This window comes from Anabas testudineus, chromosome 7 (genome assembly GCF_900324465.2).
Source record: "Anabas testudineus chromosome 7, fAnaTes1.2, whole genome shotgun sequence".
Classification (NCBI taxonomy): Eukaryota; Metazoa; Chordata; class Actinopteri; order Anabantiformes; family Anabantidae; genus Anabas; species Anabas testudineus.
The window spans coordinates 18215385-18234597 of NC_046616.1; the positions used below are offsets into that span (position 1 = coordinate 18215385).

At 39.5% G+C, this 19213-nt stretch overlaps 1 protein-coding gene across 1 annotated transcript; it reads left to right on the forward strand.

The window, feature by feature from the left end:
- The first annotated feature begins 3529 nt into the window (after window positions 1-3529).
- Window positions 3530-9681, forward strand: LOC113166809 (rho-related GTP-binding protein Rho6-like). The gene is made up of 5 exons (XM_026366975.1): window positions 3530-3742; window positions 4146-4233; window positions 7697-7806; window positions 8127-8261; window positions 8421-9681. The coding sequence occupies exons 1-5, from the start codon at window positions 3623-3625 to the stop codon at window positions 8664-8666; spliced, it is 699 nt and encodes a 232-aa protein (XP_026222760.1). The 5' UTR covers window positions 3530-3622; the 3' UTR covers window positions 8667-9681.
- Window positions 9682-19213: the final 9532 nt, after the last annotated feature.

Genomic DNA, 19213 nt, shown 5'->3' on the forward strand with positions numbered 1-19213 from the left:
ATACTTGTGTGTCCACCTGCTTCTGATTCTGTGGCTCTTTTTGGACTGTATTTTCTCTACTGCACCTTTAGATGGCAGTACTGTTTTATGACAATACTTGAGTTTTGCCACAATCTGCTTCATTTCAGTAAATGTGACATTTAATCATAGCAAAGAACCACTCTGAATATAGTTTTCTTGAGGCTACTGTTAAGGCCATGGAAACATTATTCATTCCAAAATGAGGTGAAAAACATGAAAAAAATGAGGCGTTTAGTTGTTTTTCAGTGGAAGCGGCCAAACAGGGAGACACATTTAATTTATTTTCTAGCCAAACTGGTCTCATTTATGCCAGTCCTCATTTTGTCTGATACAGTTGCAGGTACTTATAATGTGCAAGAACACATTTTCTTTGACATCTGAAAAGGGCACAAATGCTTTCTGGACAAAAAGGATGAGTGCCATTTTCTTTTTTCTTTCTTTTGTCTTTCCCTCTAGTCTGTATGGTTCACACAGTCTAGTGCCACTGCTATTGCTTAATGTGGCTTTACTTTTGTATTTTTCAGACAGCCAGTCTGAAACTCCACCTGACTGAAGTGTCGCTGTTCACACTGAAGGTTGAGAGCGGTGCTGCTATAAGAGCTCTCGTCTGTTATTGTACTGACATAAAATAACACTCAGCTTTTGCACTGCCGTACTGTGCATTAAAAGTGACTAGCTTTATTCCTCCTGTATCATCTTTTGACTCACCCATTGTTATAAATGTCAGGACATTTATCATACCTTTTTAACTACAAAGCTGCTATCAGATGTATTATTTCATATAAGTCATCTTCCCTCATTTAGGGTATGTGTAATTTGCAGCTTTGTGAACTATGGACATGGAGCTTTTAAGCTAAAAAAAAAGTCATGTCAGCACTCTCCATTATTTTTTTTTCCAAAACTGTAAGACAAGTAAAGTAAGGACTACCCCCTCCAACTTGTTATCATAATATGCTACATTAAGTGAAATACCTGCAAATTACACTAGTAGTAATGAAGTAGTTTCCCCTTTGCAGCATCAGTAAACTGTGCCACATTCATGAGCAATTAACAGACTCACATTACCAGTATCACCATGCACTTGTATTTATGGTAATATTCTTTAATCATACCCTGATTTACATAATGCAAGAGTTGTCAACCATGTCATACTTGAATTATGCAAAATATTTATCTTCAAGGCATGGAGGATGGGGGAAGGTTGGGGATGTGATTGGATTTTCAATTCGCAGTCTGTTCTTAGAAATTGTCTGAAATGGACTTAACATGATGAATGCCTGTTGCCTTTGATCCTCTACCAACATTCACACTGTAGACCATTGAGTGAAAGCAGATCTGTCCATTTCTGAACCGTACTCAAGCTCTCCTATGATGCCACATACCCATTGGTCTTACAAACATCCACGCACAAATACGCACACAGACGCTCACAACATTAAAGGTCAGTGGGACACGTTAGGTAACATGGAGCATGGGGTGAAAATGTAACATTCAGGCCTGTGTATGAAAAATCTAGGTCAGATAGCCATCAGGTGTCATGTTGGAACACTGCTATAGGTCATCATGTTAGGTGTACATGAGAAGTCATAGTTTTTGGATTATATAAAAGTCACTGCGCCTTCAGATGACCAAAGTGTGCCACCACGTCAGAGTGCTATAAGGTTTTAATAAGGAAAACACTGGTGACACACAGGTCAATAGATTCAGGAAGTCCCAGACAGTGAAACCTTTCTAAACTTTATTAGTCCATACAGTGTAAAGGCATCCTATAGGAATAGTTTGTCAGTTTGGAAAGACGTGCTCTATGATTGCTTTTTAAAGAAATAAATGAGAGGATGTGTGCACTAAGAGACAGAAGGAAGAAGGCGTTCAGCTGCTTACCTGGCTTTTCCTCTGGACCAGGCAGCAGGTGATGTTCTCAATCAGACTTTGAAGCTATACATTCATCCTGTGACAGTCGAGCAGTTGTTTCCATTTGCGCTCTACTTCCTCTTGAAACATTCGGTCATACTTCAGATTGATGAAGCCATCTGCCATGTATTTTGTTGGCGGGCAGAGTTAAGCCCATTATGCTACATTTTATTTCAACATATGCACACACATATGTTTAATTTCATTTAATTTCATTTATTATAATGCAGTAGTACTGTATGCTACAAATTAGATAACATGAGGGACTTTTCGATGACTCCTGTTTTCCCTGTAAGATTCCTAAAATATAGTCTATCAAGTTTTCTGAGAAAAGGACATCAGCAGACCAAAAATCCCCCTAAACTTCCCTGCACTCACACTGTCATTGTGTTCTTACCATTTATTGAAGGGGGCAGTTTGACGTTTTGGTAAACCACTTAGGCTGTTTGCTTTGTTGCACAGTATTAGATAAGAATATCAATACCACTGTCGTACCTGTATTATTTAGTGAACTTTAATGGTGGTGGTAAGCTGATTTTTATATCTTTGGACAATAGTTTTTTCCCCCATTTTTAGACTTTAGAAGCTACGGTCTTCTGGCTCAAGCTTCATACAGTATATAGGCCCATAATACTGTACAATAATAAGAGCAGTTTTAATCTTCAAGAGGAGAGCTTTAACACACTGGATACAAAAATAAGGTCAGGTTCTTATTTCATTTGATTTGTTTTGACATTTTGTACATTTTATTTACTGTTTCTACTGAGTTACAGTCAAAGTAATTGAATTACACTACAGTAATAGATATAAAAACGCAAATCTAAAAATGTATCCCCTCTGAATCAGGGCCTACTGTACGTGCTAATGTAGAGAAAGATTTAAAACACAGTCTAGAGCTTTATATTTTGGAACAAATGTTTACAGTAAGTGTAACTGAATAGTAAAATAGATCATTAAAACAAAATCCAAATAATGAATACTGCCCGGCGCAGTTATTGAAGTTTCTCCTCTAGCTATTGGACATGAGACATGAAACGTCCCTACTTTTATTTCTGCTCAACATCTGAGAATTGAAGTGTGATGGAAGGTTAGGGGATACGATGTCGGCATCTTCTACTCCTGGTTACGGCCCTGAGCATCCCGTGATCGGGTGCAGTGGCCTCCTCCTCTCCTCCTCCTCTCCTCCTCTCCTCCTCCTCCTCCTCTCCTCCTCTCCTCCTCTCCTCTCCTCCTCCTCTCCTCCTCCTCTCCTCCTCTCCTCCTCTCCTCCTCCTCCTCCTCCCCCTCTCCTCTCCTCTCCTCCTCCTCTCCTCCTCTCCTCCTCCTCCTCCTCTCCTCCTCTCCTCCTCCTCTCCTCCTCCTCCTCTCCTTCCTCTCTCCTCCTCCTCTCCTCCTCCTCCTCCTCCTCTCCTCCTCCTCTCCTCCTCCTCCTCTCCCCTCCTCCTCCTCTCCTCCTCCTCTCTCCTCCTCCTCCTCCTCTCCTCCTCCTCTCTCCTCCTCCTCTCCTCCTCCTGCGCACCGCCCTGCGCTCATTGGCCGGCGCCACCATATAAAGTTCCGCAGTGAGCTCCTCGCCGACTGTTGTGCAGGAGGCAGCGCCGCGGCTCATCAGGTGGATTCACTGAACTTTATCGTCGTTATTCCGACTCTCCTTTCTTCTCCACAGTCTACTGTGCTGTTTATCTCCGCCATGAAGGAAAGAAGAGCAACGCAGCCTTTTGTAGCGAGGTGTAAACTGGTGCTGGTTGGAGATGTCCAATGCGGTAAAACAGCGATGCTACAAGTCTTGGCCAAGGATTGTTACCCAGAGGTATGAGATGTATCACAGAGATCAATGTCTGCGGTTCTTTCTGGATAAATCATTTTTTATTATTCAGTTACCTCCATGAGGAGGAATAAGTATTCCCTTAATACTAATTAATAATGGGCTTAAGTTTCCAACTAAACATACGTTATAATAAATCAGTGATAATAACTCTTACTAGTGTGCAACCTCTAAATGATTGCATTGTGTAAATATTATTTGAGTACAGGCAACACAAAATTCCACATTTACAGTGTAAATTAAGTGACACAGCTACTGTATGTTACTGCTGAATCTATTAATTGATTTGTTGTGTTGAAGTTAAATCAACTTGTGAAGCTAGATGTAAACCTCTGCTTGTCTTTCATTTCATATACAGTAATAATCGTTCTTTATTGTCCATTTCTAGACTTACGTCCCTACTGTGTTTGAGAACTACACAGCCTGTCTGGAGCTTGAAGACCAGAGAGTGGAGCTCAGCCTCTGGGACACGTCAGGTGAGGATGGTGTTTTCTTTTTTAGTTGTTTTTATTATGCAGTTTAATTTAACTCTCTGTTTGAAAAGGACAAAGCTGTGGTGTCCTCATCTTTCTGATTCACAATGTAAAGGAGACCTGAGCTGTCACGGTCAGTGTTTCATGCTTGAACAATGGGTTAAGTACGTCGATTTAAGCTTATTCATTAATGGGTTGAGTTATGGGACTTGTTTACCCTCCAAACGACACAGTCAGCCTGACAACAGATGAAGCCTCTTCTCAGAACAATTCTTGATCGTAGATCCTCTGAAAGCTCTATTTGGTGAGGCATTCTTATTCTTATTGTCCAGGGCAAAGGTTTGAGTGTTTTTTTTTGTCAGTCAAAGTTGGTCTAGTTCACACCTCCAAACAAATTCAAAACTAATTCTTCCAGGTGTAACAGTTGACTCCAATTAGCACATACTTTTTCCACTATCTCTATGAGGTGTTAATAGTTGTTCTCAATAAAGATTTGAAAGATCAGAATTCCTCCTGTGTTATTATTTTAGGCACATTATATTTGTTGACTTAGATGAAGATCAGATCACATTTTATGACAAATTAATTCAGAAAACTATGAAATTCCACAAAGGTTCACTTACTTTTTCTTGCCACTGTACTTAGACAGTATGTGATAGTTTCCTTGACTTATGCACAGACCGATCAGGTAGCTTATGTACTGAAGGGCTTTTAAACCTAGTTTGAGTCTGTCTGAATTTAACTCACTAGATATAGGAAGGATGTTCACCTGACCTCTATGTGGAAGACGTGAGTGTAAAGACAAACTTGTTAAAGGTTAAAGCTGAAAGTCCCCAAATTAGACTACAACAGCAATACTTAATCATTTAATCTTTTTGTTTAATCAAGATATGTATAATATCACATCAATGCTGATTATAAATGATACCTTATTAATTAATTAATTAAAGGACAGGCAGCTGCATTTTAGGTGCCGATTGTTCAGGGTTCAGTGTGTTGTCCAGGGACACTTTGACATGTGAACCGGAAATGGGAGTTGAACCACCAACCCTGGAGCTTTACCAACTAATAGCAGTGTTGACTTACGTTCAAAGCAGAAATACCAATAATTTGCTGTTTCCAGCTTCTCAAATAGGAATGTTTGCTACTTTACATCATAAACTGAAGATCTTTTTTTGACATTTCAGGACACATCTTGACCTCTGAGAAACTAAGATTTTTTACAATATGTTTCATACAAAAGATGAATTGATTAATTGACAATATTCTGCAGACTCTTTGATGGTTAACTCCAGAGAGCCATTGGTGTCACTCCTCCTCTTGGTTTTTGGATCTAACTGTTTGTAACTGTAATACATAAACACTGTTGTGTATGATCAGGTTAATTCTAGTGACCTACTAACACATAAAGAAATATCATGTAAACTGGCTGAATGTGAAAAACCTTCTGCTGCAGCATAGATTTCTATAATAACAGTGCTGGCTGAAGCTTTGTCCTCAGAGGAAGCTGAGCCGTGCCAGCTGGCCTGCAGAGGGGTTGTTTCACAGGGGAGAGGGGAAGGCCTCGTTCATGCAGGGGGTGAAAGTCGCGCTAGCGTTTGGGCAAGCTTTTGTGTTTGTGCGTGTCTCCTGTCTTACAGTGTGTCCAACTGTGTTTGTGTGCAAGTTGTACAGTCACTATGAACAGAAGGCACAAGTGAGTGATGCTGGGAGAGTAGATATGCATGACCTCCCCCTTGCCTTATGGTGTATGCTGCCTGAAAAAGGTCTTATGTAACTGGACTAATGTAGGTTTGTCTGTTTATCTCCGACAGAGTAGAAACTTTCTGGACAGACACTCTTTCCAGAGGAAACATTGCATAAGACCTATTTACATTTGTAAGACAGTTCTTGACACCCATTTTCTTTGTTTTCTTTGAGTTTGGGCTGCGACAGTTTAATTTGCAATTCAAAGGTTGATTTTCTCAGTTAATTAACTAATTGTAAGGAAGTGGGGATACATTCATTCACATTGTTCCTCACTACAGCTTTCCAAGTACATAGTTGTCATCTTCAGTTGTCCCAATTTAGAAGCTCAGAGGAAAGAATTGTTGTCATTTTTGCTTGAGAAATGTAATTTAAAGTTTGTTGTGTCCAGCTGTAGAATTCACACATTGATTAAACAACTAAAATGATCTTTGACACACAAAATACCTAAATTAAATCATAATAATACAATTATTGAAGCCTCGGCGTCAGTTCTGAAATATTCTGGTTAATGTTGCATGAAGATGAGATTAAATCTTTCATTTTGATCTCTTTCTTGGACAGTACACAAGACAGTTTTAATAGATCAACTAATGCTCGCTGAACTAAAAGGATTGTCTGTATGTGTGTGTTTGTTTGGTTTGTGTGTCCAGGCAGGGGGCTGCTAATGTGTGGGAGGTGGTAGGTGCTGAAGTTGTGTCCTCTTTAGATCTCTCTGCCTCCTCTTTCTCAAGCCTTACATCACCCTAGATAGTTATGTGACGAGTGCTTTGATTCCCACTAAAAGAAGTGTTATTGATAGACGGGCGTTGTATAAGTTGTCCTACTTTGCAGAGTTCAGTCAGACATTCAGACTTTTATAAAATTATTTCTCAAGAGACTGTTAAAATCATGGAGACAACAGGGCTGTTGGTTAGTTCCGGCAGAAGCTTATTAGAAGCATCTACTCCGGGGATAATTATATCCCCCTGCATTTGCTAAGACAGCTTCTGGTGCCCCTGAGGACAGGAGTAGGAAATTAAATCTTAGCGTTGTTGTGTGTGTGGAATGATTAGGTGGCAAAGAGAGCGGACATCCTGTCAGGTTGTTTTTAGCTCAGGAGCTTTCCTGCAAGTTAAGAAAGTTCCAGTTGTGCTGTTTATGGAACAGTAATGAAATATGTTTCCTTCACACCATAATTCACATTCTCAAAACAAACAATCAGGGCCGATTGCCTGATTGAGGTGATAAATAGTGTGTATTATCATTTTGAGGATCTTAACACACCTATCATAGAATAAAATTGCCTCATTTTGCTCAGACACAGTGTCGGTGTCCGGGCCTTCACTGGAAATGTGGAAAGTTTTTGCTCAGACAAAGCTTGGTCAAGTTTGCTACTGACTAATAATGGAAAGATGTTAACTGGCACAGTTACACCGCCTTTGATTCAGTTCACTTTTTTGGGAAAAAACCTGTCAGTGGGAAGGTGTCCAGTCTAACAAAGTTCTTTGCTCTCTTATCAGTTTGGCAGGGGGTGTATGCGTCTGTTTGTGTTAGTACTGTGTGAATGTGAGGACGATGACTGTGATAGAACATTATAACAGTGTTGGCTGGATTCAGACTGTGGACAGAGACGCTTTGTTTCTATTTTTGCTTGCAAAGAATGGTAAAAACTTTTCAAAGAGATTCCTAAACTATATGTTCATAAAATATATAAATTATTTTTGTTCTGTCTCTCTAGGTTCTCCATACTATGACAACGTCAGACCCCTTTGCTACAGTGACTCAGATGCAGTGCTCTTATGCTTTGACATCAGCCGACCAGACACAGTAGACAGTGCACTGAAGAAGGTACAGTACGGACAGCTGCGGTGTGAACATGACTGGTTCACCACACTGCGGTGTTGTGGCTTCGTTTTAGTCCTGTGTAATCAAAAAGGTTGAAAATGCTGCATTGTCTCTGCTGCCACAAAACCAGTGTGACCGTTGAAAGACTTCCTGTTACTCTACATCTCTGTTCTGTATACCAGTGGAAAAGATGTGTTTAGCATTTTAACCAGCTTAACGTGGACACGCTCTTCTTGATCAATAAACTTGCACTGCCCTGTGTACTGTATGTTACACTTTCACATGACAGTCTCAGTGACATCTCTGTCTGGTTTTCTTTGCAGTGGAAAGCAGAGATCCAGGATTTCTGCCCCAGCACACGAATCCTCCTAATAGGCTGCAAGACAGACCTACGCACAGATGTATGCACGCGCATGGAGCTGTCCAATCAGAAACAGACTCCCATCTCTCAAGAACAGGTTTGTTCCATGACTAACCTTTTGCTCCTTTATGTGTTTCTCCTGTCTGGTTGGGTTATGTCACCAAATAACTGATTGTGTTCTCCGGCTGCCTTCATCTTATAACTAGTTGCACATCATAGAAGAGTCATACCCACACCTTTTCTCCTGACATTGTAGGGTTCGTCCTTGGCCAAGCAGCTTGGAGCAGAGGCTTACCTGGAGTGCTCAGCGTTCACATCAGAGAAGAGCATACACAGTGTTTTTCGGACCACAGCTCTGGCCTGCACGAACAAACTCCAGCCTGCCAATAAACCCAGTCCCGCCCGCCGTCTCTCGAAGCGACTCCTCCATCTGCCCAACAAGACAGAGCTCCTCTCCTCCACCTTCAGCAAGGACAAGTCCAAGAGCTGCTCCATCATGTGAATACTGCAGGGATCATGCTGCAAAACAGAAAACAAGGACAAGTGAACTGTACTGAATCTGGATCAGCAGGGGTGCAGGGTATGCAAGGGAAAGAGAGCAATGATGTGGATTTGGACAGAGCCTCTCTTTCCTTTGCAGCATCCTTCCCCAGACACCCAGTCAAAAAAGATCGCCACACTTTTTTAACTCTGATACTAGACTTTTGATCAAGACCTGTCCCCAGCACACAGTGCAGAGACAGAGTGAAAGATGCTTTGATGTTGGAAATACTTCTGATCAATTAATTAATCCTGTAGAAAGAGAGCAGAGGCACTTTAAGGTGCTGGCCTGTTAGACTCCTCACACAAAGATTGCTGTGATAGAGTCAGCTTATATAAGGTCAGTACCTCCTCTATTCTATTGCTGTGGCTGTAAACACTACATTCGTCTGTATATTTAGACCCAATTTAAATTCTGATACAGCTGGCCTTTCCCATCCATCTCTTGATCTGAAAGTGTCTTTAAGGTCACAACTTTAAGGCTGAGTGATAAGATGAGCTGCAAAATCTGACTGACACAAAGTGTTATGCAGCTTGGGGAATTTAAAACAACGATCCTTGAGGAAATGTTTCCACTGCTGGCCCCTCACAGCGTTTCGTTCGGAAATTAAAGCTGACAGTGGAGAAAAAGAGGAGGGGAGAGAAAGGGAAGGATTTTGCCAAGAAGGGTGTTCATTTGCAAAGGCAAGTAGGAGGATGAGTTGGGGGCACATCTGAAAGAGCGCAATGTGACTCAGCAGTCACATGAACCACAGAACAGGCTAGGGTGGACATGCTGTGACAAAAACAAACTCACAGACCGGGGCCACGTAAAGGCTCGGCATGTTTTTGTCACTTTTCCTTTTCATTGCCCTTCACCACAACTCTGTTATTTGTTTAGTGTCATTAACCATGGGCCTTGATTTTAGCGGCGTTCCATCAATGATGCATCATGTCAAGAATCTGCATAATTCTGCATAATAGATACCAGTTTTTAACATGTTTCAGCAAAAAACAGACTATTATATGCTGTTCTTTAAAACATAGATTTCCTTTTACACATCTAGATGTACCTGATTTATTTTAATAACACATAAGAAGACACTGCACTGCTGGAAAATTGTCAGACTCAGCAAAAAGAGAAATACCATCCTTCTTCTTCCTAATCAAAACCTGGCACCTGTAGTGCACACAGTCAACCAAAAGAGTTTGGTCTGAGGTTCAGGGGCATTTTGCTAGTAGCAGCAAATGTAGCTTTGAGCAACTTGTCTCAAGCAAAGTTGATTGGGCTAAAGAGGTCTGAAATGAGCTCACTTATTTTTTTTTAAACAATTTTTTTTAAAGATGATCATACTATTTTCAGTGTGGTAGGCATTAGACTGGAGTTCTTTGGTTTTTGGAAATTAAATTTGTTATCAACAAGAGTCATTGAAACTTCATAGAGTTGTTTCTTTAAATTCTTGAATCAGGTCTTAACCGTTTCTCTTACCTAAATCTGAACCAAACTCTAACGCTAAATCCAACCTATTATCTTATAAGATATTTAAACCTGATTTCAAACTTAACCACAACCAGTTGCTAAATATCCCTGATGTGATGAAGTGCTGAGTGGTCGATTTGAATCACAGGCTGGTCCTGTCTGAGGAAAAGAGATTTTTTTCCTTCCTCTTTTATTCTTTTTATAATTTAAAAATACCACTTTTTTTAACTTCCCTACAAACAACTCTTGACATTTTCCACTTATAAAATAGTTTTTTGTGGACGTTTCTATTTACCTGTGGTTGTCTTTGGTGTTTCTGTAGCTGTTCATACTCTTCTTGTATTCACTTGAGTCTTCTGGCATTAGTGGCTGTTGACAGCTCGGCTAATGGAGGACTTGATGATTTGTAGGTCTGCATTGAGAAGCCTGGACGTCTCTGGATGTACAGAACACTAGAATTTAATGTGTTGCCTAGCAACAGCGCGAGCAGGGCTCCTGTCTGGGGGGTGGGGTGGGGTGGGGGGGGGTGGCTCTCGGAGAGGACGCCTCACCTTTTATCTGTAGCAGTACACAGAAGCGACAACGTAGGTGACGGCTGGGGGTTTTAGGGAGCGGCGGACTCTCTACATGGTTTTAAAGACACTACACCGGTAGCAGCCATGAGTAGGTCGTTACAAACAGCACATCGTCTCAAATGTGTCTCTGTAGCTCTGCTGCAGTCATTAGTTCACTTCTCTGTCCTGTCTGGAGCATCATGCTACTCTGAGCAGGCTCCATTTTGTACAATGGGTTCACGAAGATCTTTTTGATACCAAAAAAGTAGCCAGGAGGAATCAAGCCTCTAGCTCCAGCTACCCCCTAAATGCCCAAAGTCTAACGGAAAACCACAAAAAGTAATTATCTATCATTATATCACATGTTTCAGTCCTTCTCAGCATTATATAAAAATAACTGCAAATGAAATGAATGCAATCTGGACATTGATAAGCAGCAGAAAACAAACGTGCTGATACCATGCATTTCACAGTTTCTCTCTTGCTTGTTTTTGGCAGAAACAGTTGTTTGCCAGCCATGTCTGTCTGTGTGCAGATCCCTCCTCTTAAAAAGGTTTACAAGAATGTTGTTGAAGCAAAACAAAACGTTTGCATGTCGAGTCATGGTTTAAATTATTGACTGAATTCTGTATTTGTTACAGTCACATGTTATTTTCATCTTTAAATCTTTATTTAAATAAATGCGTCTGACGTTTACTCACTCAGTTGCTGTTTATTTCTGCGTTGAACACATGTTTATATGGATTTATTTAATCATAAAGGAATTCTTCTTTAAAGACAAAATGTATAAATGTACTGCACATGCTGTACAGTACATCAGCACAGGATAACTTTGTCTCATGCACTTTAGTCTATTTTTCCAAATCTTTCAGCCTTGCCAAATAACAGGAGACTGGTCTTGTCAGAGATGTTCTGAGTTCTTTATCAAATGAGAACAAACGGTTATTTGGGTAATTTAATCGCATCCAAGGCTCCTGAAAAGAAAGACTGATAACTTGGCAGCAAATTGTCTATTTTGTCTAAAGAAAGAATCATGCACACTTGTTCCCAGGCCAAGGGAACAGCAGCTCAGTTAATGTTAACGTCACAAGTCTGACTGAGAGGTCAAGTCATTTACCCTGATTCCTGAGGGCTGTATGGCTCTCCTAGATAATATACTGTAAATGTAAATTATACTGTTTTACAGTAACTCATTGTTCAAGTTAAGTTTGATTCAGTTTCTATTCATTTGGATGTATGAACATCAAACTAAACTATTTTTGTTCAGTCCCAACTAATATAAAATAAGACAAATATGTCTTACCCGTGTTCCACTGTAACACTGGTAAGTACCCTTCTAAATCTTACACATACTAAATCTTAGCTAATAGTAATTGGTAATAGTCATATTTAGGAAGTCATAGCATTCAGAATTGGATGGTGCAACCCTTTTTAATGTATTTACAGGATTTTAATCAGTATATGGGATTGAACAAGAATAGTCAAGTATATTCAAATATTAAGCTTATGCTATTTCCTTGTCTCTTGCTTTTTCTTATGTAACCACCCATCCTCCCTGACCTTCCTAATGAAGGTGCTTAGTCTTTCACTGATATCGCCTCTTATCAGGATCTCTCTGCTATGTCCTGCTGTCACACTCGCTGCCAACGACATGGATGAAGTGGCTGAATGTTTGCCATTCCTGAACTATCACACACACAGGATACAGAAGTGACTCCTGACCTGCTTATCCATTACCTCTGTGCAATAGGACACAGGGAAATAGAGTCTGAACCAGCAGTCTCAGATAGGTTTCATCTTCACATTGATTTTCTGCAGCTGGAAATAGTGGTTTGATCATCTTTGGGACAAACTGAGCTGCCAGCCTGTCTGTCTACACAATATTGTGTCTTATCTTTTTCCACTGTTTCTCTGTCTCCCTCTCTCTCTTAAGCAGTTACATGCACACACACACACACACACACACACATTTATCAAATATGCACATTTCTCTGTAAATCAGATAAACCTCTGCTGAAGGTTTACTGAGCCTGTCATCCATGGCAGGTTGCTCCAAGGCACGATTATAGTGCAAAACTGTAATAGATGTGGCAGCACTGCCATCATCCTCTGAATAGTTTATAGGGCCAGTTCAACATTTTACCAGTATATTTTAAATTTTGTATTGTTCTTTAATATAATTTATGAATTTGTTTTACTTGAATCTGAATGAAGAAAACATACAACTATAAGTCAGACTTCTACTGTAAATTGTTCATTGTTGATCAGTTTCTGAAAATCCGTACATACTTAGAAAATAGATTTGTACAGGCCAACAATGACATGTGACATATTTGATGTAAAGTAATGAACAGGTCAGCAGCAAGTGACCTGTACAGTCTAGACGTTTGTCTCCCTGCATGGATAGGTGCCTGCAGCAGAGACCGTGGCACTGTTGAGGATCAGCATCGGGAACGAGAGGGAGGATAGAGGGCGTTGCAAAGCTATGTTGCCTGGTTACTGATGAGCTATCTGCAGACTGACACATACGCTACATTACCTTGTACACACACACTATAACAATGAGCCACAGTTGTTGTGACAGTGTCATAACTCCTGTCTCTGGATGGAAATTGGGGTTTTATGTCAAGGGCTCAGCTGTGTGAGGAGGAGCACCATGTGGGCATCTGCTTCTATGTGGTTCAGTCTGGCAGACACGGCCATTATGTCTTTCCACACTTGAGTCATGTACTGTTGCCTGTTGAAAGCAATAAATTGACATTTAGGTAAATACACTTATTGTTATGAATTTACACTTATTATATGGAAAGATGAACTAGTAATATGGCCACAGCCCTTAGTCAGTTAGCACAGCTTAACAAAAACAATGGAAACACCTGCTTCTGTCCAAAGGTAACAAAATCCACCAGTCACCTCTACAGCTCCCACATATAAAACTATTTCTTATGTAAATAGAAAAATACTGCACTAGGACAAACATAACAGTTGAATAAATTGTATAATATTTTCTCCATATTTCTGATTCAGTCACACAGCATCTTTTCTAGTGCTTTATAAAATGTTTCAGTCATTGATGTCATGTGAATGAAAACTGACTGTAACTACAAAACTGTTTAATGTTACAGATAATGACTGAGGGAAGGTCAGTAACTTTGGTTTTAGCTAAGACAAACTCAGGCCAAGTCACAAGTTAGCTTTTACTTTCTCCTTTCCTCTCACTGTCTTTATACAGCAGATAGTGCAGTAAGTACAGTGAGTATAGTGTATGGTGCAGTAACTGTATAGACAAAAAACAGATATCCTTTTGGTGTTTACCTCCATTTTGTATTAACTGCAAACGCTGTTTTTTTAATTTTTTTTATACATTTCTGTGACATAATATCTTTTGTCAGAAATTCAGAAAGAAGTTATAGCTCAATTTTTTCCAATAACATTTGCTTGTTATTGTGTTTCGAATTTTTTCACAAGAAAAGAAAATTCAAACTGGGCACAAAAATAAAAAAAAACCTTAAACTGACTATAACAAATTTATTTAAGTGACATTATGTTGAATCGATCTGTCTGTGTCTGTCGGATGGCTCGGTCCAAAGCTGGTCTGATGTGACAGGCTCAAGCAGCACAGCAGCTCTCATCTTGTGTGCGTCTGTGCGCTTTGGGCGACTCAATGAGGCATCACCAGACGACGTAAAGATACCCCACAGCCTTTCTCTAGCCCTGAACCCCAAGGAATGACTCACATTAATATTTACCATATTAAGCTTTATTAGCATACCGTGCACAAATGCTAAAAGTTGAATATTGAATAAATCTCTGTTCTTTTAATTATATTTATTGCAACTGTAAATGTGCTGAAAATTCATCCATGTTTCTTTGTCAGTTGTGGCAGCACAGTCTCATTCTCTGTTCTTTGTGTGTCTCTGTACTGTATTTGCCGCTAAGGGCATGCATGTGTGATGATGAACATATGAATTGGTGTATGAATGTGTGTCAGTGTGTGCTGTGTATACTAAGCAGTTTATCTCCTCTGTCTGCATATTTTCTCACTCTCAAGTGCAGCAGAGTGAGCCAGGTTCACACACACCGGTGCTCAGTTTGGGTTTGCTGGAATTATAAGACCCCTTGTGTCCCTGCCAGAGGTAAATAGTCCCCTGGTACGACTATCCTGTTGCACTCTCCTTATCGTCTATGTTACGACACCCCAGGAAACCCCTCATTTGTACAACTGTTCACCTTCACCAGATCTACCCCCCACTTCATGCCCATGTGCAATGTTTGGCACGCCCTGAGGGCATGTCAAGAATGAATGCACTTCTAGCTGTTTAATTAGACAACCACTCCTGGCATCGGGGAACAGTGGGGGAGGGGAGCCAAGGCAGGGGCACATGAGGTACTTGGGATGGGGGTTGACTGTAGTTAGGCGTTAGGGTAGTGGGTTACCATGGCAGATGTGTACATCTGGAGAATAGATGAATGCAATATCTGTGCCATCCAATCACATGACTCCAGCAAAAGTCTGTTTCTAGGGCTTCAAACTGTCCATGTTATATCTTGAAATCTGTGAGCAGAGAGAGAAATAGGTACTTTACAAATGTGCATGTCAAAGTAATGATAATGTGCGTTTATATATTTTAAAGTCAGCTGTTGTAAATCCTCCCTTGTTGTGCGTTACTCACTAATGGCAACTAAAGACAGAGTATTGTGTAAGTACTTTAACACAGTGGGGATTTTTTTAAAGCTTTTTACATAAACATACATTATTATTATCATGATTAATTTATGGGTTGCAATTACTTAGAATGCAAAATGTTAACAATAAATCTTATGTTCTTTTATTATAAGAACATAGTATTTTCTAAGCATGCTTTAGAACGTAATATTATTTTGCTTTAAGAACAAACACTGTAGACACTAGTAAATCACCACAGAACATGTAGCATAAAAATTATGTTACAGGACTTTTGTATATACACAGGTATAATTTTTCATGTAGTAAAAATTTGATTTCCAGTATGGACTGGGTAGTTACAGGTGTAACCCTGGACAGTACAGGAGATGTTAATCAGGTATGCTCAGTGTACAGACCAGCAGTCTTTAAAGCCGCAAGAAGGAAAAACACTCACCAGTACATATTGATGGAAACTAACCCAGCTGAGACAAGAGTTTTGAGACTGATACCCATTTAAAAGACACTACAATCTGGTGGAAATACTACAGAATTGTGACTGTTTCATAAAATATCGTTGGCATATCTGTACATATTGTGCACCAATCGCCAATATATCAATACCACTGCACAGACTGTTTTCAAGAGGTTCTTCACCTGTTGATATTAATATTTTTTGAAGAATGTTTTTCTTGTCATTTCATCATTATTTCACTATCATCAATAGTTTTCCATTTGCCTCTCTGAAATACTGATCAACTTTTCCAGTAACCCTTCAATACCTGTCCATCAGCTGCCCGTGTTGAGATTCCCTCTGCTACGAAATGGACAAAGCACTTGGCTGCACACCTAAACCTCATTACCAAAGTACCAGTATATTAGCTACTCTTTGCAAACAGTGGTCCAGTGCTAGTTCTGTTGTTGTCACTTTTTCACACATGGCTATTTTATTGAATACAATTTGAAACGTAACTGTAGAAAAATAATAAATGTAAACAATAAAATGACCCCCCATCCTCCCTCTCGTTCATGATGCTGATCCTCAACAGTGCCACGGTCTCTGCTGCAGGCACCTATCCATGCAGGGAGACAAGCTTCCTTGTCTTGTGCATTCTGGCTCATTATCACATTCACACAATCACATTATCATTCCTCGTGAGACTCTATTGCACTATTGAATAGATAATCATAATTTTTAATGTTGATTTTTAGGTGAACCTGTGAATTTCATAGTGTGACTACTCACAATATTTGCAGTTTTGTTAAATTATGGTTACAGTCAGTTACATGAGACTAATGGGTCTCATGTAATTGGGTGGTTTCTGGTGTGTTACTGTATCTAGTGCTAGCAGGCAGTGATAAATAATATTGTTGAATACGTCAGTCCTTAAGACAAAAGGAAAGCAGATTATTACATGAGTACAAGAAATATATTAGCAAAGAATTTACATTAAAGACCATTTTAATAGCTTTAAATTTTAATAGAGATTTTATATGTCAAAGCAGCAGATGCACAGATGTAATAAACATTCAGCATGACTGTATGTCATCCTTGTCATTCAGGTGTTTCAAGGTTCAGGGTCTTGTTATTGTGCATGCTGACTCACCATCATTACTTACTGAGACACTTTCAACAGAGCCATTAGTAATATCTGTACTTTTCCTGCTTTTATAAGCGAATAAATGTACTGTGAAAAGGACCTGTAAGAGAAACCTTTCCTCCCAGTAAACAACACACCGTTCTTCTCAGGTAGGTAGCTATATATGAAACAGAAGGAATTCATAACTCATGAGACACTTTCATCATCTTATATTCCAACTTGTTTAGAGTTATCCATTAAAAGCATGTTAAAGAAACAAAGCTAAACTAACAACCACAGTTCAGCCTATGAAATACAAACTCTGACTTTTACTGTCAAACCAGTTCATTGTTTTCATCTCCAGTATCGTTTCTCTTTGTGTTTTTCTTTATACCATCAACTTTGATCTGTTCTTACTGAAACTTCTTCACCTTCAGAAGGGCTTCATAAATCTCTCTTGATCTCCCTGTGGATGGAAAGACAGGGCCCGAATATGAATCAGTATTGAGCCAATCCAAACTGTAGGCAAGCATAGCAACATCTAAAATGTCTTTTATCTGTCTGCATGAGCATGTACACACACATATGCACCCGAGGATGGTTTAGATTACAGGAAAAACATTGCCTTGTCTCTGCAATAACGGCACTTCTTGAATGTTAAACTGTTGCAGCGGCATTTTCAAGTGGTACTGAGCAGAAAGACCTATTTCATCATAGTTGCACTCTATAGCTTATGGTCGACAACAGATTGATTACTCTGGCTCCAAATGCAGACCTTTCAGCAGCTTATCAGATAAATAACAGACTAATAAGGACTATTTCACTGAGTCGAATACATTCAGGTTTGGTCTGCTAGTCCCGACACAATGAAATGCACTGCTAAAGGTATGTAGACCGTGTCTAATAAAATATTGAACTTGCTAACAGATTAAAACCTAAAGCTCGTGTATGAAATTGGTTTGCAAAGGTGAATGTAATTGGAATATTACAAAAAAACTTTAAAAATAACTTAAATTGTTAATTAATTAATAAAATGGTTGCCTGTTACTGCTATGGATTTGTAGAGTTGGAAACAATGATTCATATTGTTGCTTCAATTGGAACCCAATTATAAATTTCCTCCCCACCCATCCATGTTATTATATTCTAATTTTTCTCTAATTTAATTCAGTTTATTTATATAGCGTCAAATCCCAACAAAAGTCATATCAAGGAACTTCACAGTGTTAAAGGTTTAAGACCTTACAAACTAAAACCTAACAATCCTACTTGAGCAGCACTAGATGACAGTGGAAAGAGAAAAACTCCCTTTAGAGGAAGAGATGAGGATACCTGCAGGAAGACAGACATGTCGATGAAGAGTCTCAGTCGTCCAGGTGAAGTCATCTGGTAGCTGAGTCATGGCAACTGGACTTCCTTCTTGTTAGGTTGAAATGTTTTACTACTCATCCAAGTAACCAGGTTACTCAGTAACTCCTTAACCTGGTTAGTCCATGTAAATACACTGTATTACATCTTTTCACACCCCCTCTTTCCATTGTTTCCCCTAACAACAATATTCAGGCCAGGTAAGAAGTGAAACCTACCTGGAGGATAAATTGGAGGTCTCTAACCAACTATCCTCAGACGGACAAACGACCACACAGCTAAGTCCAGTTCACAAGAATCAGCTTCCAGACAGGAGAGAAGACACAAAGTTAATGACATGCGGTGGAGAGAGGAGAGGCTAAGAGAGCATCTATTTATTGATGTAAAAGATCTAACAATATCTATATATATATATCCCAATTATAGATCTAAAAGATGTTTTAAAAAACAAACATAGTTTCATATTTTAAACCCTTTCTAGCTAAGTTTAGTTAAAATCAAATAACATCTTGCTTTAAAAAGTCTTCGGATTTTGTGGATTAATACAGATTTGACTATAATCATCGCTGGTGAGAAATCAATTTTCCTTTTACGTATTTCACAGCCTAAACTGTCTAAATTCGTGGTTTATTAAAGTTTGTATTCTGTATAATTTACAGTTTATATCATTTAGATAAACGTGTGTATTATGACCTGTACCTCGGTCGCCACCTGGTGCTTGAGACGGAAACAACGCAAATACGGATTCAGTACGGTATTTTTCAACAGGCACTATGTGTTCGTACCCTCAACGCTGAGGGACCTGACAACTGACCCCTAGTTTTGTGGGAAATGTAGTTTTTAACGAACCTGTCGCCAGTCTGTGCAGAACGTTCACTACTACAA

Coding starts and splice junctions, on each gene's coding strand:
- LOC113166809 (XM_026366975.1), top strand. CDS start 3,623: ATGAAGGAAAGAAGAGCAACGCAGCCTTTTGTAGCGAGGTGTAAACTG. Junction 7,807..8,126: donor TAGACAGTGCACTGAAGAAG/GTACAGTACGGA, acceptor TTTTCTTTGCAG/TGGAAAGCAGAGATCCAGGA. Junction 8,262..8,420: donor CTCCCATCTCTCAAGAACAG/GTTTGTTCCATG, acceptor CTGACATTGTAG/GGTTCGTCCTTGGCCAAGCA.